At 38.8% G+C, this 27443-nt stretch overlaps 1 protein-coding gene across 2 annotated transcripts; it reads right to left on the bottom strand.

Moving 5' to 3' along the window:
- Positions 1–26803, bottom strand: LOC131944823 (histamine H2 receptor-like). Of its 2 annotated transcripts, none has more exons than XM_059305650.1 (5): positions 26553–26803; positions 11117–11864; positions 9627–9864; positions 2437–2560; positions 1–1975 (listed from the first exon to the last, which is right to left on the bottom strand). In XM_059305650.1, the coding sequence occupies exons 2-5, from the start codon at positions 11758–11760 to the stop codon at positions 1056–1058; spliced, it is 1926 nt and encodes a 641-aa protein (XP_059161633.1). In that variant the 5' UTR covers positions 11761–11864; positions 26553–26803; the 3' UTR covers positions 1–1055. The 2 variants fall into 2 exon arrangements, with proteins under 2 accessions (XP_059161633.1, XP_059161634.1); XM_059305651.1 differs by lacking the exon at positions 26553–26803 and adding an exon at positions 22545–22607.
- Between the last annotated feature and the right edge of the window lie 640 nt (positions 26804–27443).

Here is a 27443-nt window from a genome sequence, read left to right as displayed (position 1 = left end):
ACCTTTTGAAGCGGAAGAGCCAAAAGTTACAATTTTCAAAATTTTCCTGGTGTTAAAGAGCCACTAACAATTTTTTGTTTCAAGTATTTTATTTTTTGATTAAGATTATTAGTATTTGTGCAAGGAGCTGGAGAGCCGCATCTTGACATCAAAAGAGCCGCATGCGGCTCGCGAGCCGCAGGTTGCCGACCCCTGTCATAGAGGAAAAAGGGCCCCTAAGTTTCTAGGAGCATTATGCTTTGCTTATGCTTTTTATGCAGTAGTTACACTGCGGGCCCCGCCATTGGTCATTGGCGTATAGTGACGTTTGATTTTAAAACTGTAAGGTTCAAGTTTCAAAAGAACTATTAATAGATCCTTTTGCATAAAACCATGGGGAAAAAAAAGTCCACCATGATTTAGTGTCTGAGACTAGAGGCTTTAGAATATGTCCTCTTTACAACAAAAACTTACTGCCTTTTACAAATGCAGGTTTACAAATGCTGCACTTGAATAACAGAATACATAATCAAAGATAAACCATAAAAATAGCGTTAAAACACAATATCACACTATTTGCTTGACTAGATTCTATTTCAATAATGTGTATAGTGAAAACGAAAATTGACAATTTAAAAGTCCAAAAACTCTAAACAACCTGGTTGGGCTAGCAACTCATGACTTGAAGTTTGAAGGACACCATGTAATAACTCTTAAAACAGAGGGACTGTCCTTGTCAGTCAGCGCAAGGGCTACACTTTCCTTTAAGAAGAAATCCTAATTGAGGAAGGGAAAGTTGACACTTTTTCCTTTACACCGCCGCTTCCCCTGAAAATCTGGCGTAGATCATGCTGAGCCAATGTATTGTGCAGCTAAAGGGAAACAACAACTGACAACGGTAAATAATCGAACGTCTTCATCGTTTTGTACATCAGATTTAAATTTAAAATACTTTGACATGTTTTGGCTGAAGCAACTGGTTAAAACAACAATGAGAACCACTTTCATGCGGAGTTTAACTTATGTCAAGTGGGCTCGATGTTAGCTCCAGCGCCCTCTGTGGCCGAATGCGAGACCTACGGCCGTGACATCTTCTCCCCCGTGTTACTCCTAGGCCTGAAGAGCTCTATAGGCGGGTCTAGGAACTCCTGGGACGGCAACCGCAGGAAGTAGGCGGGACGACTTAAGTCTTCCGAGCTCTTCGACAAGCTGATGCCTCTGTCCAGCCGGCCGCGAGACGGACGCGAAACGTCATCATCCGTTTTGGAGGCGTATACAGTTCTGCTGCGAGAAGCACCGGAGAGGGCCTTCAGCAATGCCTCGTCCTCTGACTCCACACCTCTAGGACCACCTTCAGTCCTAGACATTTCCACGACTGTGGGTTTTTTAGATACTTTTTTACGATCCTCGCCATTGTTGCGGGATGGTGTTTCATTGTTTCCGTGTTCCGCACGTTGGTCCGAGCGAGTTCCGTGCTCTCTCAAGTACTCGGTAATATCTTCCAACAAGTGACAACCTTCACCTCCAGATGCCTCATGTCCCTCGTCTGTTGGTGAGTTTTTAACCTTGTTTTTACCATTACTGCCGCGTTTTACCATACCACTTACAACGTTTGCGGTTTTCCCGTTGCTATGACACGATACCGAATTACTCATTTCCTCGTTTTTCGAAGCCACGTCATCAAAAACGTCATCACACTCTGCAGACGATTGCTCATCATCTGAAGCCTTCACGACCTCGCCCTGATCTTGTACATCCGTCGGCTCCTCGTCCATCTCCGTGACCCGCTCGTGCAGCAGGTTGAACTTTGCCCCCGCCAGGGACGGCCTGACCTGTCGACCCTCGCCAGCCCGCCTGACGCAGACGATCCTGTCGCCGCGCGTCACGACGATGTCGCCATTTTTGTTCATGCTGCTCATGCCGCTGTTCTTGCTGCCCCTCCGCAGTACCGAGATGATGGACGACAGACGACTGGTCCTTGGCAGAAGTTGGGCGTCTGTCAAAACAATAATTTGAACTACGTCAGACAGAAATCAGCATTCGATTTATTATTTGATATATATGTATATATATATATATATATATATATATATATATATATATATATATATATATATATATATATATATATATATATACGTATGTCTATTCTGAATGTTCATAAGTTAAACAAGTTATATTAGTTATACATATAATATTTGAACAACATAACTAAATTAAATTGTTTTTTGAATGTGTGTTTGTTTTAAACTATTTTAGCGAATAAAAGATTCAATCCTAACTAAACTTTAAAAATGGAAGAACAAAAAAACTATTACAGCATTATTACAGCAGAACCTAACTATTTTCAGTAACATTTATTTTCGGAGAAACAAACTGATATTTAAACTAGATCGCCGTTTTCTGTCATAATCTCAGTAAATAAAGCAAGAGATGCTGCACTTGGCGCCTGCTGACCTTCAGGGGTGGTGTATGTGGCCGTCTGACACAGGATCTCCTTGTATCCCTCTCTGAAGGCCTGGGATCTGAAGGCGTAGATGATGGGGTTACACATGGAGCTCAGGTACAGGAAGGTGTAGGCCTGGGGAGAGATGGGTCAACGGATGGTGGTCAGTGGATGGTGGTCAGTGGATGGTGGTCAGTGGATGGTGGTCAGTGGATGGTTCATGGATGATGGTTAATGGATGGTCAGTGGATGGTCAATGGATGGTCAATGGATGGTCAGTGGATGGTCAGTGGATGGTCAGTGGATGGTCAGTGGATGGTGGTCAGTGGATGGTGGTCAGTGGATGGTGGTCAGTGGATGGTTCATGGATGATGGTTAATGGATGATCAGTGGATGGTCAGTGGATGATCAGTGGATGGTCAATGGATGGTCAGCGGATGGTCAATGAATGGTCAATTGATGGTCAGTGGATGGTTAATGGATGGTCAGTGTATGGTTCATGAATGGTCAATGGATGGTCAGAGGATGGTTAATGGATGTTCAGTGAGCGGAATTTAGGAGGTCAGGGAATGTTTTGGTCAGGGGTCAGGGGATGGTATGTGGATGGTCAGTGAATGTTTTAATGGATGTTTAGTTAATATGTCATTGGATGGTCAGTGGTCAGATCCCATATCAGTTCAGACAGTTTTTATTGGATTTGTCGAACGTTCCCTTCCCTCCTCACGCAGGAGACGGTCTGTAAACAAACCTCCCGGTTACTGTAAACCGGTTACCGTCAACCAAATGTTTAGAACGCAACACTTTAGTTCAAACACCTGCCATTTTGATTATGACAAGATCATGCTGAGGTAATCACTGACAGACTTTTACATCCCTCACCCCCTCGTGTTCTGCCTAATTGCATGTCCACGTCATGCAACTTCCCCATTACAAGGAGTGAAGATGGTCCATGCCATCTAATAACGTATGGCCCATGCCATCTAATAACGTATGGCCCATGTCATCTAATAACGTATGGCCCATGTCATCTAATAACCTATGGCCCATGTCATCTAATAACGTATGGCCCATGTCATCTAATAACGTATGGCCCATGTCATCTAATAACGTATGGCCCATGTCATCTAATAACGTATGGCCCATGTCATCTAATAACCTATGGCCCATGTCATCTAATAACGTATGGCCCATGTCATCTAATAACGTATGGCCCATGTCATCTAATAACGTATGGCCCATGTCATCTAATAACGTATGGCCCATGTCATCTAATAACGTATGGCCCATGTCATCTAATAAAGTTTCCCATTTAACAGGAACCACCAGACTAGATCAAATTTAAAAAATATACATTATTTTATCAACAATTCTAAATTTATTTTAAAAAAATAATTGCAACCCGTGGCAGTCAAGGTAATTTAATTTAGAAAATATCTATCTTATCCAACATCGTTAGACAGCTAATCCAGTTTTTTTTTTTAAATTAGGCAACCTGTAGTTATTTTTAGATACTACGGTCGACGCTACAACCGATAAAATATAATTCGGTTCACTTCCTTATCCAGAAAATAGATTTTGAATAAGATGTAAAAATGATTGTATGGGAAGATTTTATTTAGAGCTTACACTAGCAAGATTTAAATCTATAATCTTACGTTGGTATAAGGATGCTTAAGATGTTTTATTTCTAGCTTCAATAACAAACAATATTTTGGATCAAGAGTTTGTTTTGTTTACAGGAATGTTTAGTGTTCTTTCTTTTCGTGTAAAACATCCTTATGTATTGAATAAGTTATATTATAAGTTATATTATAATTGTTATGTAAACATTTAGTTTCACCAGTACTGTGCACAATCTTAATTTATAAAATATTTTTCCTTACCGGTTTAAAAAAAAATGACAAGCTACATCTAATCTTTTATGAATACTATATAGTAAAATGCTTAACATTTATCATTCCACATATTTTAATGTTAAAACACCGTTAAAAATGTACACATTTAATGGTATACTTAATTATCTGACCACACTTTCAAGACTTTAATGATGTTTGTAGAGTAGACATTTAAAGTACGACATTTAAAAGTGACTTTTCCATGGCCTATATAACGTATGGAATAGAGAGGGGGAGCGGTAGGGGTGCAGTGGGTTTAGGGGGGGGGGGCACACATATACTGGTCATTGACAGGATTCGAACTCTGCTCATGCGCTATACCACTGCCCCGCTGACGCCTATATTTCAGTATTCATGCAGCTAACCTTAACGTTACCGTTGAGACATCGATGTTTATTGATTATCGATTTCAGCAGCCCTACCTTTGAACGTAAACTGTAGCGTTTATCTTGCTCATTTAAACTGAAACCGTTCATTAAGTTGGAGCCTTAAATTGGGTAAAGCTATCATTTAATGGAGCAGTAGACCATTGCTAAATTACGAATACGTAACATCTACAGCTGTCTATCAGTTCATTCAGCTCGAAGTTAAAACGCGTAACGTATTTCGTAGGAATTTTAATTATATGATTTTATAGTTTCCAAAGTGGCAATTCATAAAGAGAAAGAAAAACCTCTCAACTAATCTGTGTGATCACCGGATAAAAAGAGGTGGACTCAAGGGACACAACCACTAAATTAAAAAACTTGAAAACTTCACAAAGGTATGCTGTGCTGGGCTCACTCACGAGCTGGTTGTAGAACTTTCCTGCGACAGGTGTATACGTGATGACACAAGCCAGTTTATTTTTAGATGTCCGTGCTTGCACGTTGGTTACCTGACGATCAGCTGCACGCAGAGGTGCATTAATTACCTTAACTTATCTAGCGTATATGCTGAGCATGCACTCAAGTCTGCTAGTATTGTAATTGTAACGGTTATAAAATAACTTTATATTTATTTTGATAACACGTTACATAAACTTAGATTTTATGTGTTTTTTTTATCAAGCTTTTTAAGATCAAACGAGCTTAAGTCTCTGGCGTGTTTTATAAAAGAATACACTCATATTTTACTTCTCTACTGAGTTCAATCAAACTGCTTATATACGTGACTGGGGGTAGTTTAAAAATAAAAAAAACGGGTCACTTAAATTTACCTCCATGCTACACAAGTATGAGTAGGGGAGTGTGCAGATGGGGAGTGCGACTGCTGGGGAGGCCGATGGGGAGTGAGGCCGATGGGGAGTGAGGCCGATCGTGAGTGGGGCTGGCAGATTAGGAGGTACTCTACTCACTCTTGAGTTTGAACATTGTTTTTTTGTGGAATATTTTATGGAGACTTTAAACAGAAACCATGGGCCATATTTATTCCATATATTGTAAACACAGGCATCTGAATACACCTGCAGACTCCCATAAATTACCACCACCCCATGCTACAAAATAAATGTGCGAATATCCAAGCTTAGTTTCCTGGTCATAAGTTATACGAGATAGGGCCGACCTTTTATTAATGTATAAAGAGTATTGTATGTTGGTGCATAAAAAATTATATATATATATATATATATATATATATATATATATATATATATATATATATATATATATATATATATATATATATATATAAATATATATATATATATATATGTGTGTGTGTGTGTGTCTGTGTGTGTCTGTGTGTGTATGTGTGTGTCTGTGTGGGTCTGTGTGCTGTGTGTATGCTTACATATGCTTACATATGCATACATGAATATTTTAGAACCGCTGTCAGCACTAACTATTTTAGAACCACTGTCAGCCTCGAGCAAACTAAAAGAAGCCGCCAGCTGATTTTACCTACCAAATGTATTGCCAGTGATGTCAAGATGCAACAACTTTCATCTGAGTTATGGCCGCGGGCGGGGAGGGTGGTATGGAAGGGTTAAGTATGTGACTGGCTGGGAAAATAAAAATATCTAGCCTCTGGGTTGGACTGGTTTTGTAAATGATAACAGACTCTTAAAGATAAATCCGATATTTTCAGATGTATTTCCTTGGCAACCAGATATAGACATGGAGACATGGAGATGGGCATAAGAAACTACCCCTCCCCCATCCCTTCCCCAGAAAATCTCAATAATGGGCATCTAGCGTCAGTTAAATAGGATTAATTAAGAGCTGGAGCAGGCACCCCGTACAGGATCAAAGCTCTAAAGATAAGACACATAACTGCAGTTCATGACTCAGTCAAAAATGTGTATGAATCTGCTCTAAAGATAAGACAAACAACTGCAGTTCATGACTCGGTCAAAAAGTTTTATGTATCTGCTCTAATGATAAAACAGTAAATTCCATTACATTGTCAATAAGTTTTATATATTTGTTGATTATTTCGACGGTTTATTTTTTATTTTCACTGGTCAATGTAGAGTGCAGAAAATCTTATAAAACTTGTTTAGTGGTTGTTTTTTTATTCACTCCTTATGAGGAATACAGATCTTAAACATTTTTATGGGTTCAATTTTAGTAAAAAAAATAGAATACAAATTATAAATAGGAGAACTATATGATTAAGACATGTATGTATTTAATGTTTCTAGTTCACTGATAGGAGAGTCTTTGACTGTTGATAGGCAAAAGGTTAAGATAGGAATGTGTTTATCATTTCATGTCATTAAAAACGAATTGGCTCACATATTTTCCAACTTAATTATTTTATTTACTAAAGATATTTTTGCTGTTGTTACTTCGTATTATTCTCAGTGCCACTTTGTAAATTGACATAATCTTTATGTTGAGTACCATGGTTCTGCCCCCGCTCCTTTCAGTCCAAACTGTTGCGACATTCTTATTTTTAAAACCCTCAACAATACAATCCTTGCAAAAACGGCGTTTCTAGGCAGCAAACAAAAATTTTTAAAAAATACAAGAATTAACATAAACCAAAAATAGTAATTACTGCATTATCTAACATATCCAGTCATATATTATGCATCAAGCTGTATTCAAATAGCTGTCAGTTTATTCAAGTTGGGTTCAATATATAGTGCGCCTGGTTATGTATAGCTATATAACACGACCTTTACAGACAAAATGGAAGTTGTATAAATGAATAGAAATCCAAAATGTCAGCGTTTATCTAACTGAGCCCTGTTAATTGGCCGGTCAATAATGCGCATTGCTAATTGGTTGGCCAACCATTAAAATATGTGCGCGTCGGTCACGCAAACAGTATCTTTTAATTGTCGATAAATATGGGCCACCTACAACGTTAGATAAAATATGTTACCCATAAGTCTACACTGTTTCGGTTTATGGCTATTTGAGAGGTTTTTTTCAAATACAAACGTGTCGTTATTGGTTCAATCGTGAACTATAACGTTTTTTAGAAATCGTGGTGATTACAACATTTCAAGTTACACTTTGTTACAAGCAGATACTAACAAGTACCAGCATGGAACATTTCAAGGTACACTTTGTTACAAGCAGATACTTACAAATACCAGCATGGAACATTTCAAGTTACACTTTGTTACAAGCAGATATTTACAAGTACCAGCATGGAACATTTCAAGTAACACTTTGTTACAAGCAGATATTTACAAGTACCAGCATGGAACATTTCAAGTTACACTTTATTACAAGCAGATATTTACAAGTACCAGCATGGAACATAGACTGTGAACCAGAACCGAGGAGATCTAGAATAACTGCGGCATTTAGGATTAAGAACAACCAATGATCTGAGGCTGCTAGAACTATATATATATATATATATATATGGCTCCATGGTCAATAGACCACAGGATGATTGAGCATTGGATACATGCACAATACTCGGGTAATAAGATGCGAAGAGACAAATGTTGCCCATGTATCGGATCCCCTCCCTCCACACAGCTGATGGATCCTATGGACAATTGAGCTCAGACAGAACTAAAATGGGGTTGAACCATTGAGCTCAGCTAGAAATACTGTGGAGTACTGAGGATGCAGCATAAAAGAATACCAGAAAAGCAGGCTGAAATCGGAGTCAGCGTCTTACATGGCGTAATACAAGTCAACACGTAATACTTAATTGTGTTAGAGGGAATCTCTTCCAACACTAGAATTAAGGACCAAGAAGAAAAAGAAGAATACCAGACTAGGAGAATCAACGTCACGTGATAATCCCCGGCATTACTCACGACTTCCACACAAACATTAACCAAGAATTTGGGCAGAGATTTAAAAAATTCCTTTAAAAATGTATTTGAAAATAAAATCTACAGGATACGCCTTAAAAATAACATCTAAGCTTCTAAACTTAGCTTTTACCTGGGATAATTTAGACTATCTTCTGAAAAGCGCAGAATGGAATATAATAGATAGATCCCATGGAAACCTTCGAATCCTTGTAATTCTGGTTAGGTTTCCAACCCATGCCACATGTGTTTTTGAAAAGAGGATTAAAAAATGGATGCTACGGTTGCACTGTAAGCTACAAGGACGAAAGCAATTAAAACTGTTAAGACATAATTTATCAACGTTGATTGACATAATTAATTAGTCTCTCAACTCTTATTTGGATTAGAAAAAAAACGTTCAAGGTTTAAAATATATAATTGAATTTAAATTAGACAGCAATTAGTGTCTAGCCTAACACACAGGATCAGGTTGATCTATGTAACGTTTCCCATTGATTTAAAACTTGGGACCTTTTATTCATGTATGGTCAATGTTGGATAAAAAAAAAATTGTTTTCCCAAAATGCACTTTTGTCTGTAAAATCTTAGCACAATAAAATTATTTACTCAATACACTCATAATTTTGTTTCAGTTGATGAAAGTGTGTGTATTGCGGGGTGAAAGGGGAGGGGGGATGAAGACGATACGATTGTGTGGTCAGCTTCGATTGTCATTATTAATTGAAAACTTCATCACGTTTATATTTGAATCTGTAAACAATGTGTGATCCTTCTAATGCCTCTTACTCCGTAAACGTTTATTTACACACTACTTTATTGCACCACTCAAATTTGTCTTACTTTCTTAAAAAAGCAACTTTTAGTCTTAGAATATATTTGAAACAGTGAATAAGAAATGTGCCTCGATCAAGAAACAATAATTGCAATCGTAACCAGACATTACTCAATTCTCAAGATATTAGCAAAGATAAAGTTTGGCGTAAGTTCCTCAAGTAAACATGGTACGATATGTCAGGGTCAAGAGTTCATACGTGAAGTGCTTTAACTACACGGATGTGAATGATCTAATTCAAGAAATTCTTGGTCTACTTACCACCGGGTTAAAATAGCTGGAGAAATGTTTTTTGTTCTTGACGATGGTGGTGTAGTTGGAATAGGCCAAGTAAGGCAGGGCCATGATGAAGAAAGTGGCCAAGACGATGAACATGGTGACGGCCACGGCCTTCTCCTGAGCAAAGATGGCCACGTCCTCGGCCGACGAGTGGGCCCTGAGCCGCTTGGACAGGGCCTTGATCTCCCTGAATATCTTCACGTAGCAGAAGACCAAGATACTGGAGGGAAAATACAGAATAAATTGTAAGTCATTATGTCAACGTTTGCTTACTCAAATCAGATGGTTAAATCTAACGTAAGGCAGATGTGTGGGGTTTTATGTGCTGTATATAGATTATAATCTGGGCCAATGAAATGGTTGTGTGGTCCGCATTACACCCAGATTACTTTCACTAAGTAGAGTCAGGTACCCGATAAACTTGACGCCCTGAGACCAAACTTGCGACTTTCTGGTTAGCACCCGTGTCCTCTATCCCTCGACTGTGTTTAGTATCGAAGCAGTACAGTTTATATGTCGGTATAGTGTCATTACAATATAAACAAATGTCACTCTCAAGATTTATTTCTAGTATTCTTGTAAAATCTTAACATACAGAAAGTGAGATCATTATAGCAATGATCACGACATCATTGCCATAATTAATCAGGCCAGCAAACAAATTAACGTGTCAGCTAGATGTATTTCGTGCAAGCTATCTGGCCCTTTCAACTTGTATTGAATGATGACTCTCATTTTGTTCATGATTCCTACTTTTAAAAATATTAATTAAAAAAAGAATTCATAGACACCCTACGTCTATTTTTTTTAAATACGAAAGAGACTTTAATGAAAACCCAATGAAGACAACATTGATTAACAATTTGGCATATCGCTCACACGAAATAATCAATTTTTATCTGCTGTTAAAGACACTTAGTAAATCTTATAATGTAACATATTTTTAACACTATAACTTGAAGTAATATTTGATTAAACACGTCTTCTGTGGTGTAGCCTACATAAATGAACAAGTTATTTGTAACGTTAAAGGATGGGACTATACAAGTCATTTGGATAGTTAAATGCAGGGATTATACAAGTCATTTTAACAGTTAAAAATTGTATTAAGCAAGTCATTTGACCAGTTAACTTACATAAAGGGTAGGATCAAGCACGTCATTTGACCAGTTAACTTACATAAAGGGTAGGATCAAGCAAGTCATTTGACCAGTTAACTTACATAAAGGGTAGGATCAAGCAAGTCATTTGACCAGTTAACTTACATAAAGGGTAGAATCAAGCACGTCATTTGATCAGTTAACTTACATAAAGGGTAGGATCAAGCAAGTCATTTGACCAGTTAACTTACATAAAGGGTAGGATCAAGCAAGTCATTTGACCAGTTAACTTACATAAAGGGTAGGAGCAAGTCATTTGACCAGTTAACTTACATAAAGGGTAGGATCAAGTGATGTGACCAGTTAACTTACATAAAGGGTAGGATCAAGCACGTGATCTGTATGATGACGTGTATGATGTACGTCTCCGTGTTGTGTGGGTAGAGTGGGCCGCACTGCGACGTCCCGGGCTTGTACTCCACCTTGAGGAACATGATGTTGAGCGTGGCCACCACGGCGGCCCACAGCCAAGCGGCCACCATCATGGACACGATGTACTTTAGCGTCAGCGGGTTGTGCAGCGGCCGGACGATGGAGAAGTACTTGTGGATGCTGATGTACATCAGCGTGTGGATGGAGGTCACCAGGCAGATGGCGTTCATCCAGCCGTTGAACAGACACACGGCCTTGCTGAAGATCCAGCCGTGCTCGAGCAGGGTGGTGATGGTGAAGGGGATGACCATGGCGCCCACCAGCATGTCGGCCACGGCCAAGTTGACCAGGAACAGGTTGGTCCGGGTGCGCATCCCTTTGTGCCGGACGATGACGACGAGAACCATGGCGTTGCCGGCGATGATGCAGAACGAGGCGAGGATGTTGACGGCGGCAAGGAAGGACGCGAACTCCACGCTCCACGGGTCGGGTGTGGTCTTACTCCCGGTACTGTTGTCCGGCGCGCTGCCATTGGCGACACCCAGGCCGAGGTCAAACGTGTCGTTGGGGAAGTCGAAACTCATGGTTGATGTGCGGTGTCTTTAACAGATGGGCGGCTCCTTGTGCTTAGTGATACACATTGTGTTGTCGACTAGGTACAGACAACGTTTTCATCTGAAGGAGACCGCTGTAGGAAGATAATAACAAAAATATCGTAGTAAAAAATGAAAAGTACCAATTATAAAATACTACAAATCTCAGCATGTGTAAAATGGCCCCATACTTCATAAGATGTGTGTCTTATATTTATTGAGTAGATAATTACTGACCCCGGGTAATTAAGACACGGTCCAGCATTGACCCTCAATGTTGTACTCACGTCCAAAAACCAGTGGTCAGCTGTAATTAGTCTGAGATATACCCCAGACAGACCAGTAACATAGCGGCAAACAAATACATAATTAGCTTTGTTAAAGTCGGTTCGACCTTACGTTGATAGTTCAAAGTTAATTTTAGCAAGTTACTATCTCAATCATTACTTGGCCTATTTCGGTTTAGTTTTTTAAAAATCAAATTGAACATGACAGTCATAGCCCACGTGTGAATGACGCACTCTACATGTCTACACTTCCCACAGCTACACACTACACACGTATAAAAGAAATAAGGAGCACACCGTGTCTAGGATCGTGTACCCAGTCAAGACACACACTACAGTGTCGACACAACTGGTTCAACTTCCCGTTAAACGGGTGTGTGTTGCTGGGGATTTCAAACTTCAGTTTTGCTACAAGGTCTCAACAATTATAAACTAATTCGTTTACCTTAAATTTGATACCAAACTCAACTATAGAAGTAAAATTGTGACCAAGAAATGTTAAAAGGAGTTTGTTATTACATGTCTTACTTCCTTCCTTCTGCCTCCCAGTTTACTCTGACGGTTGAGGCTACCATGTTAGAATGTTTGCTTTTAAAATGCTGTGTTTACTTTTTTTTTATGTTGACCTGAGTTCTGATGTAACCTATTATTATAGTTCTTCCCGTAACACATGGCGGCCTATAGGGGTGGTTTAGTTAGTCCCTCGTCTTGTCCTAGATCAGAGGTTCTTAATCTGGGTTCGATCGAACCCCAGGGGTTAGGTGAGTCTGTCTCAGGGTTCGGCGGAGGTCAAGACATACACCCGTCTCAGATGATTCACGATTGGATTTTGTCGAGGTTACCCGCGTGATTATTTTTAGTCAGGGCGCATGACGTCATTGTTTATGTTTAATTTTCATTCACTAATATACCAACACAAAGTTTAATAGTATTTTGTATAATGATTTGAAAGTTAATATAAAAATAATGTAATTTTTATTATTATGGTTTTACTGGAGTTATAATTTACGTTTTTTAAGACGTATTTTTTTTTCTGGAGAATATTCACTAAATATGCATAAACCTTATTTTAAAAATATTTTTCTTTCATAAAACAAATTACGTATTACCCATAACAGCATGTAAAACGTCTTACACATTTAGTATGTGATCTATTTTCGAGATTTCAAATTTTTTCTTTATATGTTAGAAATAAGCATTAAGGCGAAATGTTGGTTCCTTTTTAAAATTCCCTTCCCAGGTGAAGGTAGATTCGCTTAATGATCCGAATTAGTGCACTAAGATGTAGCCACTTTTACTTCACTTGATCTAGTTCCACTAGAAGTTGCTAGGCGGAAAAAAGAACCGTAAACCATCGTATTCGTCGTCTCCCCAGTAGTTACGTCACGTGGGCTGTTAAAGCACTGCTTGAACCTGAAGTTTAAAGAACGCCCGTGAAAGTGGTTCACCGCAAAACTAAGAGTTTAAAATAAAAGATGAATGGGTTTTAATGAACTCATTAAATTGCCGGAGTTTTTGTAAGCTGTCAGCCATGTATGACAACACGTTTAAAATTTTAAAAATTCAAGTCGTTTTTTGTGAGTTGTAAGGTTCATTAACCTTCTCTTCTTGCTGATGATTATGGTCAGAATATATATATATATATATAAATATATATATATATATATATATATATATATATATATATATATATATATATATATATATATATATATATATACACCCACACCCACACAGAGACACATATACACACACACACATTGTTTACACACGTGCAAGCACAAATATGGACCTATTTAGTTTTTAAAAAACTAAAAAAGTATTCCTCTATCAATGTAAGAAATGCATAGTTTTAAGGAAAGTTAAATTCCACGTCTTAAACGCCTGTATTATAGAAGCTAAAAAAAAGGTCCCAAAGACCTGTATTATAGAAGTTAAAAAGTCTATGTCTTAAAGGCCTGTCTTTAAGAGATAGGATCAGGCCGACAAGCGTAAACTTTGGACGCCTGATTTCTTGACGTCTGCCTCAGGTTCTGCTTCCATCAGACTTGGCACCGGCCTCGTCCCTGCCGGAAGTACCTCACAACTTCCGGTTTGTGTGAGGCGAACCACTATTGAAAGACCACCACTGAAGCTATTTTTGTAACTATTACTTAGACTTTAGAGCATCAGATTTTATCTGTTGCTATAGGCTCATCTACTCTCATCACATTGACGTCACACATCTGTACATGCTCATTAGCGAGCTATGGAGAGCTGACTTAGTAGAGCGCATCTTGGCGGTGTCAGCAAGTCATGTACACAAATTACATGGTAAACATCTCCACACTTTGATACACAGCTGTTGCTTCTCAATGTGCTTCAAAGTTCAAAGCGTCTCACGTCGGCTATGACATGCGCTGAGATTACATGTTAGCACATATGTAATTTATTTTGCTAGGTACTCATTAGCGCTGAGTGAGCTCAATTTGATATAAATTTTAACTAAAATAAAAGAATCTTTTGCAGGTGGTAACACGAGCAGAAGTTTGGAGCAGATATTAGAATCTTTGCAAACAAGCTCGTGTGTGTCGAGTGAGGGGGGGGGGGGGGGGACGAGGTGGGTGGGCGAAACAATTGAGCCATTGTGTGCTGGTGTTGATGAGTTACCTGGCTCTACAGCAGGTAGACCTGCTCTGACCTGCTCCGACCTGCTCCGACTTGGGTTATCTTATTTTAGAAATTTTTACAGCCCTCAACCCCCCCCCCCCTCCCTAAAATCTAGAAAGTTATTATCCAGATATTTTGTTACTAGCTCTCAACGAACTCACGAGATAATTGTTTTATAGTAGTTAGACGTGCCGTGAGATGATTAGTTCTTGTCTAGACATCTCCTAAAAAAGGTCCTAAATAAAAAGAAATTGTGTTATGTTGCAAAACTGTATCTTTTCGACAAAGATGTTAATTACTTTTATATTTTACTTATCGAATGTTTTTCAGAAACCTCAAAAAGAGAGAAAATGTACATATGTAGGTGGAAAGGGGAGAAAAACAAAAGCTGAAAGGAAAGTCAACAAATTATGTTCGTCCACATATACGCGAGTTATTATTTAATGTCACATTTGTATGTGGTCATTGAATGATGGGAATGGTTGTAATGCATCCATCGGTGAGACCGAATGTGAAGTGCATTTTCTCAGGAAACATTAGCACTTTATATAACAAGCGCTAATTATAGTTACCAACTGTACATTTTTAAACTAGCGGCTAGTTTATAATTCTTCCTGACTTCAAGATATTTTTCTTTACTCTGAACCTTCCATCACCTCCCCCTCCCCATTTCCTACACTGAACCTTCCATCACCTCCCCCTCCCCATTTCCTACACTGAACCTTCCATCACCTCCCCCTCCCCGTTTCCTACACTGAACCTTCCATCACCTCCCCCTCCACATTTCCTACTCTGAACCTTCCCTCACCTGCCCCTCCCCATTTCCTACACTGAACCTTCCATCACCTCCCCCTCCCCATTTCCTACACTGAACCTTCCATCACCTCCCCCTCCCCATTTCCTACACTGAACCTTCCATCACCTCCCCCTCCACATTTCCTACTCTGAACCTTCCCTCACCTGCCCCTCCCCATTTCCTACACTGAACCTTCCATCACCTCCCCCTCCCCATTTCCTACACTGAACCTTCCCTCACCTGCCCCTCCCCATTTCCTACACTGAACCTTCCATCACCTCCCCCTCCCCATTTCCTACACTGAACCTTCCATCCCCTCCCCCCCCTCCCCACTTACTCCGCAACCGTAGCCTTGAGAACTGGAGCTCATTATTTTGAGCGACAATATTTTCCATGAAGCTACCAGCGTCTACCAATCTTTCCCCCTGATCTCCCCTTACCTTTCCATGACTTACCCCTGATGTACAGCTGTGGTGGGACAACCTCCTACCCTACAACTAGATCACCCGGTACCTGCACCACAAACTTCTTGAATGGACATTTTTTTTGAACCCAGTTAAAGTCATGTATCAACATTCTAGATCTTATTCAACAAGGCTTTCTCTTTGGCAAAAAAAAAAAGGTACAAAAAAAACGAGGTTCTTTTTTAAAGTAGTAAATGAGTGCATGGAATGAGGCATGCGCTGTCGAATTCATTTAGACTCAGGTTGTTTATCAACAAGTGCATGGGCACCAGGTAATTACAACATGGCTTGCCGTGCTCACTGTGACACACACACACACACACACACAGAGATTTCAACCGTATTTGCATATATATATATATATATATATATATATATATATATATATATATATATATATATATATATATATATATATATATATATATTTATTTATTTATTTACTCGCACACTCCATCACACACATATATAATAGGTGTGCGCTCATACTCTACCTCACTTATATAATACAAGAGCACTTCTTTATGTAAAGACGAAACATGCGCACTCACTCTTCCTCCCTACACAAACGTTTAAAACGTGCACTCACACACTTCTCACACACATCAACACCTGCATTCACACACTCCCCCATACACATGTAACAAATGCGCCCTCACACTTACACCCTCCACACACATCAACACACGAGCACTCACACACAGGTGACTCACGCTCTCCTCAACAAATTCCAGCCGTCTCTCGACAAATCACGTGATCCTCTTTTATTACCCGGGAATGTTTAAGAGCTGAATTTGATGAGGCTGCGTCGATTACACCTCTCATTATGTCGCATTTCGCGACCAAAGGGCAGTAACCGCTGGGTACAGTACACGCAGAGTTATTTCAAGGCTAGACATTAGCTTGGTTACAGTCACAATGGGGGGGGGGGGGGGGAAGGAGGGGGGAGGGCATGTTACGCTCTGTGATACCAGAAATGATACCACAAATTCGGCTACTTATTATTATAAATAAAAACATTTTTCCAAATAAGTAAAAGAACTAGTCGATTATTTTGTCTTGTTAGTGTCGGCGCACTGCGGCCTTAGTCTTAGTTAAGGGTCGACAATATGTGAAAAAGTTATATAGTTTAAGAACGCATGCACTACATATATATATATATATATATATATATATATATATATATATATATATATATATATATATATATATATATATATATATATATGTGTGTGTGTGTGTCTGTGTTTATACAGGTCTTTCTAGTTCTCATGGGGTTAATGTATGGCTACACTACCTAAGCAGATGACACTTAAGGAGTTGGTAGTGGTCTTTATCTTTTCTTTAAAATTGAACGAGAGAAAACAAAGCGGTTCGAACCAGAAAGCAAAAGAAACTTGACCACTTCGGATACTTGTAATTACCTATTTCAGGTTAGCGAATGGGCTGTGTGTATTTAGAATCCTCCGCTTGCAATCCTGAGTGCGTTCGAAATAAAACATGGGACATAATTAAAGGATGGACAGGATAACGTTTATCAATGTTCGGGCTAGAGAGCGCCGTGCAATCAACATCGGCGCGTGGGAGATTTTTTCCCTGCTTTACCCCATACAATCTACCTGTGTATTCATTACATTTGTGGTCGTACATTGTTTGAACACTCAAATTAAAACACGAACTTACCAACCAAACTATTCTTTGGATACGCTAAGCCTTAATGCTGAATAGGCCTTCCTAATGTAGTCGTTATTAATTATTTGTTCCCTTTTCGTATGGTGGTGATTGTCAGATTGAAAAATGTCTAAAAAAACATTGGACATTTGACCAACTGAACCAGCGCCTTCCATTGGCTGGTTGCTAGACGATGGTCAATTGTCACTACCCACCATCTTTCAAAACAAAATATTGAGAACTGCTGAGAAACCTTGGCGTTGCCAGACATTTGAAAATTGCCCATTAAATATTAAGTTGTCCAATGCCAACAGTTATAGCTGAGCCGGCTCACATACCTAGCTGCAGCTATACCTCTACATAACCCATCATACACAAACCCGCATCTAGCTGCAGCTATACCTCTACATAACCCATCACACACAAACCCGCATCTAGCTGCAGCTATACCTCTACATAACCCATCACACACAAACCCGCATCTAGCTGCAGCTATACATGTACACAGCCCATCACACACAAACCCGCATCTAGCTGCAGCTATACATGTACACAACCCATCACACACAAACCCGCATCTAGCTGCAGCTATACCTGTACACAACCCACCACACACAAACCCACCTAACATCTACAGTTATATTTCCGGACATTAAGTCTATAATTTGTTATTTTGGGGTACCAAGGTTGGTGTTCTTACCCCATCTAACACCCCCTGCCTACGCCACTGCTCCCAACTCTCCCTACAAAGAAAGGCACACACGAGCAAACACCTATTTCAGCGTTCACTTCACCAAAATTGCATGAATTAACTCTCTGTTGGTTCTTACTCAATTTTCACCGAGCACTGTGGTCTAAGACAGCTGTTAAAACATTGTTTACATTGTGCTTTTATTTACCAGGAGAAATATTTTTATTTTGAAACGTGCCATCTTGATTTATGTCTTTGAGTTCTTACTAATAACGGTCTTGGTTTAAAAAAAAACAACAACCACGAAGCCTGGATTTACCATACACCGAGTAGAGCTATAAATCTGACTAAAAAAATATCGGCGGCACCCCAGGATCCCACAGTGTGACCCGCCCTCTGCTTCTCATTAAGAGCACTCACCGCTAATTGCCAGTGAAGAAAACTAACATGCAGGAAGATGGAACTAGACAAGCAGTTCACCTTTATGTCAGTGTTGCTTTCGTGAACTTTGATAAGCAGAAGGATTTAGAAAATAGCGGAATATTTAGTTCATATCTGATTTAGGAACCGAGTGGTCAAGTGGCAGTTCACGCGATAAATAACCAGATAGACTCGAGTTTGTCTTCAAGATTTGTATCTGACACAAGTCTGCGAATGTAAAGGTGGCTCTGCACAATGCTGATAAAGCAATAGATTTCATCTGTCGTGGTCAAAGAAACAGATGAACTCTACTTCATCTACTACAACATAGGCTGTGAGATCTCAAAATTTATTTAAACTAATTATTGTAAATCACAAGGTTCTAGATTTCAAGTTCAGACTGGCAGTTAAGTGATTGAAAATCGAATCCGCTGTGTATTTGATCTGGTAACGTTTAGTTCATTTGTAAGTCGGAGATTTTAAATCTAAATGGACTAACATCACCCCCCCCCCCCTCCATCATTTTACATCGAATATTGAAAAAAAAACAAGATGAATAGCTTTCAAACGACATGTATTTTTTGGCTAGAGGATTGAAGCAACGTGCCAATACTTCTGACATGAAGCATGCATCAAACCAGAAGCTCTACTTGATTATACTTGATTACAGGGGACATGCTTTTAAAGCTTTTAGACAACCTGGCTGTGGTTTTTAGACCAGCATTCAAGCCTCTTTTTACAGGTGCTTTCGTGCACAATAAGATGAGAGGCCTTTCACGTCGTTTTCATTTTTTGGCGATCATGTTCGGAATCGATAGTTCAAGGGAATAAAAAAAAACCGCACAGATGTAGTGAATAGTAAAATATGTGTGTGAATAATAAAATAGGTGTGTGAATAATTAAATAGGTGTGTGAATAATAAAATAGGTGTGTGAATAATAAAATAGGTGTGTGAATAATAAAATAGGTGTGTGAATAATTAAATAGGTGTGTGTAATGAAATAAGTGTGAATAATAAAATAGGCGTGTGTGTAATGAAATATGTGTGTGAATAATAACATATGTGTGGAGTAAGATTAAGTTAAAGCTAAATATATACTCTGAAAACGAAAAAGAAGCATGAAAAAAATATTTGAAAATAGGATGACATTAAGGGAATCTCTTCGGGGGGGGGGGGGGGGGGGCTGGAAGAAACACTGGAATGGAAGAATACGATTTGATGAACACAAGTAACGCCCCTAGGATCTATCTAGACCATGGGACAGAAGAAGAAGAAGCATTAAATTCAGTGTTAGTTCAATTATCTGATTGATATGGAAGCGTAAGCTGGTAGTCTCATAAGATAGCGTGTACCAATCGTGGGTTTGATAATTTATTCACAGTGTAAGTAATAACTGCAGGAAAGTAATTAGGACAGTATAAACCCCGGCTGATTATGATCGGTTGGAAGACAAAGGTAACGTACATGATTGTGGTGAGCAGTAGAAATTTTGATAGAAGATTGATAATTGCCAGCTGAGATAGAAAGACACAAAAGTTTGGGAACCCGTGGAAAATGCATGATATATTAGATAATGAAATTAGCAATCAGGAAAACCATTGACGATATTACATAGTGACGATACGATTGGTTGTGTTCCGTTAAACAACGCGATGCCATTGGTTAATTGCAAAGGCCATACCAAGAGTTTTGTCAGATGATTATTTCTTGGGTTATTTCCCCTAAGATACATTCTATCATCTCCAGTGCTCCAGACAGCATTTACAGCATTCAGCTCTATGTTCAAGTCATGGGTAGGTTTAGGTTTGGGTCTAAGTTAAGACCCAAGGCTTAGCTTTGGGTTTAGACCAAGGTTAAGGTTTGGTTGAGACCCAAGGTTTAGATTCGGGTTTAAGTTTAGACCCAAGTATCGGTTCATTGAGGTAAAGCTTTTGATTAAGGTTAAGTGTGAGATTTGGAAATAACTTGTGTTCAACCTATGGAGTAACGTTTGTTGTTAGAAAACAAAAACAATCAATGTCAGGTGAGTTTATGTGAGGAAGACGCGAAGTGGAATTTGTTATGCATACATGCTATTGGACGACATTTGCAAGATGTCAACACAATTATTATGACGTTTTTTTAAAGAGTGTAATCATAGGATCCGTAAAGAATGTCTTGGATCTTCTAGTGAAAACCCGCTCCTTCCAATGCCATCTAACCCAAGGCAGACCTGATCAGATAAAAACGCGCGTGATTTGATTAAGTCTAATTTCTAGCTAATTGAGAAAGTTGACTTCTGGGGCGTCTGGAAAAGATTAGTTTTTTTTTATCTTCTCGACGAAAAGACTGCACGGAATGTTACAATACTCTACAGGTTTTGTATTCACTAAAATATTGTTTACGGTTATTTTCGTTCTGTCGTGTCGACTTATTATACCAAAAGTATGTCTTTGTAGTTAGTTATTGCGTTATAGTCTACACATTTGAAGGTACAACAATATTTAAAGGACAAATTGTCATTTTTAACTTCAAAAAGTTACTTCATGTAAAAATTGCTGTAAGAAGGCTGAAATTTTTTTTTTAGCGCAGTAAAATTCGCATCGCTCCTACATTATCAGATGATGTCAAAAGTCTACATGGAGAAAATATGAAGGAAAATCTTTGATGTGGTTTCAAGAGACGTTGCGATGGAGATAATGTAATGGCCACCCTCCTCCCCCACCCTCACCCCCTGCCCTCGGGCTCGGCTAAACAATCCAAAACAGATCTAAACATCTTCCGTACAGGTAAATATCAGATCACCTGTAGGTGGGGGTGGGCACGTCTTCCCCCCCCCCCCCTCCTCCCCCTTACCTGTTCAGTCAATGAGAAAACCCACAACGGCTGGGGTTGTACAGATTCAAGCAGACGTCACGAAATAAACATTTGTGCTCACCAATAACATCCCCTGCTTCTCCCGGGACCCTAGCAAGGAAAATTCCTGTTTCCGTTTGACAAGTAACTGTTTAAACTTCTAGCATCCAGCGGGAATGCGATGTTGGTTTTTTTAAGCTTGCAAAGTTTCAAACACGTGGAGTTTATAATTTTATTTTTCTAAACACCCCACCAGATAGTTATGTACCTTAACGTTTAAAACATTCAAACAACATCACATGTCGATGACGTCACTGCATGAGCATGACGGATCCTGTCTACAAAGTGAAGCGTTCCGTTCATCTATTCACCTTGGTCTCCTTTGAGTTCAAGGTCTTTAATTTATAAACGCTGAGCCCCATACCGAAATAGAACGTCCTGGTTGGCAGGTTTGTTGATACTATGGTCAGCATGTCTCTCAGTCCATCTAACTATCAGTATAGTGTAAAAATAAAGTAAAAATACTATTTGGTTATACTTGCTCATATGTGATATATGCTTATCACCATCCATAAGCTTAAGCCTTACACCTGCCCACTTGCAAGTACGTTTTTAAAAAATTCACCGAAACATTTTTTTTTTAAAAGTAAACGACAGAGCCACCATTTATTTTAATATTAGAACCCCCCCCCCCCCCCGCCCCCATTCACACGCCTGTAGTAGCTAGTCTAACGATCATATGATCAGATGACGTCATGAACGGTTAACTTGACCCCTAATTTACCGCGTAGGCCTACAACGAACTGAGCAAATGAATTGGGACGTCGATACCTATAACACAAGTATATCACTTCTCTCTATAAGCCTTTGTCTTATATTCCACACATGGCTTATATACTCAAGGAGATATGTACAGGACTGACGGAAAAGGAAACATAATATATGATAAAACTTCCATTACCTTAGCTTTTATCATCTTTAGAAGACGCTGCTCGCCGCGTTATTCCCCGGTATAAACACGAACTTCACCATTGATTGACGTTATCAATCAACTGGTATAGTGTAAGTTTATCTCAGTGGTTCTCAAACACAGGCGTCTGTGTTGCTTGGAGTCATACCGTATGGTGTAACGGCTAAGAGTCTCAGTCACGATGAGACAGCGGTAGGCCTATCTCAGTTTATGAACTTGGTCCGTTTTAAGTTTAACAGCTAATTTGGCCCAACCAAATTCAACAACCAATAAATGTGTGAAATAAGTCAAGTTGCAAGTTTATGAAAATGTATGTGTATATTTGCTAATGCATTTGAACGAAACAATATCAGAATATGGACCTCGGGGGGGGGGGGGGGGGGGGGGAATGCATAAGGTAGAAAATACGTGAAAAGTTTAAGATTTTTTTTTAAGTAGGATGTTAAAAAAATAATTATCAACCAGATTAAACTGACGCCACAGTTGCCTAATTTTAATGGAAGGTGTCATAGCGTAGATATAAAGAATTAGACGACTAGTAGAGGTTACAAAGGACGGTGCGAACTTGACTGTAGACGATTTGGTGCGAGAGTATTGTGCGCATGTTGAATACAATATTTGTGGCGCGAATGTGACGTGAGCATGACACGACAATGTACCAATGACGTAGACCGCAGCAGTAACGTGAGTTGGGGGTTAGTAATGGTAGGAGACGGAGGTATTCTTTGATATTGTGCAAATAAGTGTGTATTAATAAAGTTAGTGTTCTTTTCATAAACGAAGTGGTTGACTTTTGCTAATTAGTGTCTGCGGAACATAAGAGTGATTCCCGTCCTACTCACAAGTATAATAGTTGTCGTATGAATAGTAGCAGATCAGAATATAGAGAAGATATAATTATATAATATATATGAAACCCCCCATCACATATTGGTGGAGCACAAGTGGTCCTTAATTCCGCAAGTGGTGTTCTAAAAAGGATTCGAGTGAAAAGTTGTGAAGTTTGAAGCGGATTCGTGTTGACCAGAGGTGCTACTAGATCATCGCAGGGAAGCAAGATAAGTACCTTCCTCTGATTTTTTTTAAGTAACCGGGATTGTTTGGATCCTGTGCTGGTTATTCAGCAGTTTTTCTTCTCCGTGTTTGTTTTATGTCTTTATAGATCTAGTCTTGTTATTCTTAAATTGGCTGAGGCTTCCTAATTATAGGACACACTGAGTGTAGGCCTGCTATTTAAGAGGTACACATTTATAGTTAGCTGTATCACGTAATGTTCGCATTATCGTGTTTATCGTGCTGCTCCCAGCATTTTTTTTTTCTCTTTATAACCTGTCACGTGTTCCGTACTGTGGTAGGCTTGGAGTAAGCTACATCTATCTTACTCTCGCCCATTTATGTGTATCGTCCTGTTCAGTTAATGTTATTTTGTTACTCTTTTTTTTTCTCCCACACATCACCTTTATTACACCACACTAAGACATGCCTCCATTTAACGAACTTCTAACTAGAACTAAGCCCGAGTTAGGCTTAGAGTATACCATTGGAGACTCGTCGCTGAAGAAAAGCAAATATGGAAAGCAAGACAGAGTTGTCGATGAAGATAAATTATTTGAGTTAGTCCAGTTAAGACTTTTAGAGGATGTAGAACAGGAAAGACAATGTCAAGTGGCGTTAGCTCACTATAGAGTTCAGCTAGAGGCCAAACGAGAAGAAGAATCCGTTGAAGCTAAAGCTAAATTAGATGAGAAATCAGAAGACTACAAAAAACGTGAAGCAGAAGTTGAATTTATGTTTGCCAAGGCTCGGCAAGAAAAAGAAAGAGAATCCGAACTTCGTAGAGCCGAGATGGAAAAACAATTTGAACTTTATAAAGCCGAGATTGAAAAACAAACTGAACTTGAACTACAAGTAGAAATAAGGCGAAAAGAAGTAGAAGAACTACGTCAATATAAATTAAAGTTAGAGAATACAAAAAAATGCTATCACTAAATTACACAAACTAATTAACCCGATAATTTTTAATGAGAGTCACCGTCCTGCCCGACATGATATTGATTAACTGCAGTTAAGTTCAACAAGTTACTATCTTGTTATCACAGATCAATAACAGATAAGGTGATACTTACAGGGTGCGCCGGGATTCTCTATATTACCCGCACATACATGCGCATTATTCAAAGCACGTGTTTGGGAAAGAGCAGAAAATTAGTTGCTCGTGTGCACACACCGACTTAATGGATCTTTGATGTCTAAGTAATTAGTGCCTGGGAGGATCAAAGTATGGACAAATCTGACAACTGATGACACCCGAGTTTTTGTTTATGTTTGATCACACCTGGGTACCAGTTTTTAGAAATAAAATTAAAATTGTGTAGAGAATTAATTGAAAAAAGGCTATTCAATGGGTTATGTATAAAGCACGCTGGAAATCATTTGCGGGTGTAATTTTTTCCCCGATACAATTAATTTGTAAAGAACTTTTTTTTTTGTTTATTTCAGAAAAAAATTAATGAGACAAAATAAATAAATCGATGCATCAGCTTTTGTCCAAAGCTTCAAAACGATTTCCTTCAATAAACTCTTACTAGGGCATGTCGAGGCTGGGTCGGCTGGCTGTTCATCATGTCCAGCTTCTGTCAAATAGTGTCAAGAGTTTGAATACTGTGTGGTCTAAACCTGTTTGATACCGTCCACTTACTGTAGATAGTGACTGATGAGAGTACTCACGACGTGACGTACACAATACAGTTAGGCGTTACCTTTGGGGCAGTTTTAGGGTTAGGTATGGTTTTGGTTTTTCTATTAGGATTAAGTTAACGTTATCTTGTAAGGGCTAAGAGTGATGATATACATTTACTTCTGTTAAGTCTTCACCCAATCTACACAAGTCTCTCGTAGGTAGCGTAACATTCCTCTATTCACAGTTTGACCACTCCATCCCAAAGAATTCCTAAGAGTAACGATACTGATGGACTTCATTCTAGGATTGGTGAAAATAAAGATAAAGCTGCCGCATTATCTACTGCCATTGCTCCGGCTTCTGTTTATTTCTCTGCGCTTCCTCGACGGCAGAAGCCATTAGGGTGTTATCTACCTTCGCGTGAAACATGAACTCAAGGGGAGACAACTAAGAAAACTTTTTTCCTTCTATGAATTTTAACTAATTGTAATATTTTATTTTACCAGAACTGGACAGTCTTTTTCAGCCACCTTTTAAATCAAATCTTAGATTTTAATATTCAGCCTAGGACTTGTTTTTTACGTGTAAATAATATACATAAAACAGTAAAATAAATGATTTTCGCGTATGTTACATGGGGCACTAATTCTTAGATATTTTTTTCGTTTGCGTGTGTGACTTAATTTGAGCACATGAGTTAATTAATGCAATTAAACTCTGGTGTAGCTGTCTGTGCATTAAGCCGCCCCTGTGACCAAACAAATGAGCGTTAAAATGTGTATTTAATCGATTCTAGCAGCGTTACCCAATAAACTAGCAAATACGTCCACAAATAACGTCAGGCAATTTTAACCACTTGTCATTCTCCTATTAAATTCTCAATCTTCGCCACAAGCCACGAACCACAGGACTAAAACTAGGAACCAGTTTCCTCACAAATAGCTACAGTTGATACGAAAGAATGTATTTTTCATAATATTAACAAGTGGATAGGTCGCTCAAACTCGTTCACAGTAATAGTATACATCCGTGGAGACATGTTAATCTTGTTTTAAAGACGAGTAAACTTTTGATTATACCAAAGGACCCCATCCCTCCCTTCCCCTATCTGTAACAAGAAAAAAGCTAGCAGTGAGCAGACGGCGCTTAGGGAAATTAACGTTCGCTACCAGCTGTTTTTTTTCCTCCTGCTATCTGAATGACCTACCGGCCATACCAATGGACGCAAGGAGAGCTCATTACTCACGTGTTTTTTTTTTAAACGTGTTTTAGTGGAGAGTTAAAGTTTACAAAAGTGTTGAAAATACTTTAGTACATACCTTTATGCTGGAGGAAACTTGCTTTCTTACTCAGTTACAAATTTCCAAACCTCTTTAGAGAATTTTAATATGAGAAGAAAAAAAAACCGATGGTAGCAAAAATCCCCTTTGCTAATAATACTGTCTCAGCATGGCCAACTGTTTTAAAGACAATTATAAATAAAATATAGTCAATCTTGTACTGTTTGAACGTGACTCGATTTCAAAAGTGAATAACTTTATGAAACGAACCTAACCGGAAACACACTTGTTCATTCCGAGCGCTCGGGTTAGCTGGAAACAAAAACAGTGGAGACGTTATGAGAGCGCGTGCTCACGGTTCCAGGTTCCCACACCCCCTCCTGCCATTCCCCTCCCCCTCCCCAGTGCTATCCGCTTCACGCTTTGCACTCTGGAATGTTGTACCGGTCCGTTTGTTTTCATCGTGAGACTAAATTAAAGGATTCATGTCTAAAATATTTTTTTAAAGACAAGCAGTAAAAATTTAAAAAAAAAGAAAAAAAAAAGAAAATATAAAATAATATTGATTATAGTTAAAGACATTTTGCCATTGTTTATGTACTTTTGCATTTGTAAATATGTATGTGCATGCTTCAAATATAATTAGAAACAAAATAAAACAGAGAGAATAAATACACACAACAGTTGATATTCTAATCTACATCTCTACCACCCTACACATGTAACATAATTTAACAAACTTATAAACCCCCACACGACCCAGTAACCTGCTTCACTAAATTGTAAATAATCTATTTCCAAATTGAGTAATTTAACATATTTCCTTGCTAAGTATAACCACCCTGAGTCCTGTCAACAAACCGGACAGAAATAAGTCCATATAATTTCGGACCTGAGATAATCGTGTTTTAAAATGTTTGTATCACATTA

Source organism: Physella acuta, unplaced genomic scaffold, assembly GCF_028476545.2.
Source record: "Physella acuta isolate Inbredline_101_S28 unplaced genomic scaffold, ASM2847654v3 ptg000511l, whole genome shotgun sequence".
Taxonomy (NCBI): Eukaryota; Metazoa; Mollusca; class Gastropoda; family Physidae; genus Physella; species Physella acuta.
This window is presented reverse-complemented; position numbering and strand designations above follow the sequence as displayed.

What these genes read in the sequence shown, in the direction of transcription:
- LOC131944823 (XM_059305650.1), bottom strand. Translation starts at nt 11,760, where the DNA reads ATGAGTTTCGACTTCCCCAACGACACGTTTGACCTCGGCCTGGGTGTC. An exon ending in TGCTTGATCCTACCCTTTAT is followed by an intron (nt 9,865 to 11,116) that starts GTAAGTTAACTG and finishes TTTTCCCTCCAG; the next exon opens with TATCTTGGTCTTCTGCTACG. An exon ending in CCAGCTATTTTAACCCGGTG is followed by an intron (nt 2,561 to 9,626) that starts GTAAGTAGACCA and finishes ATCTCTCCCCAG; the next exon opens with GCCTACACCTTCCTGTACCT.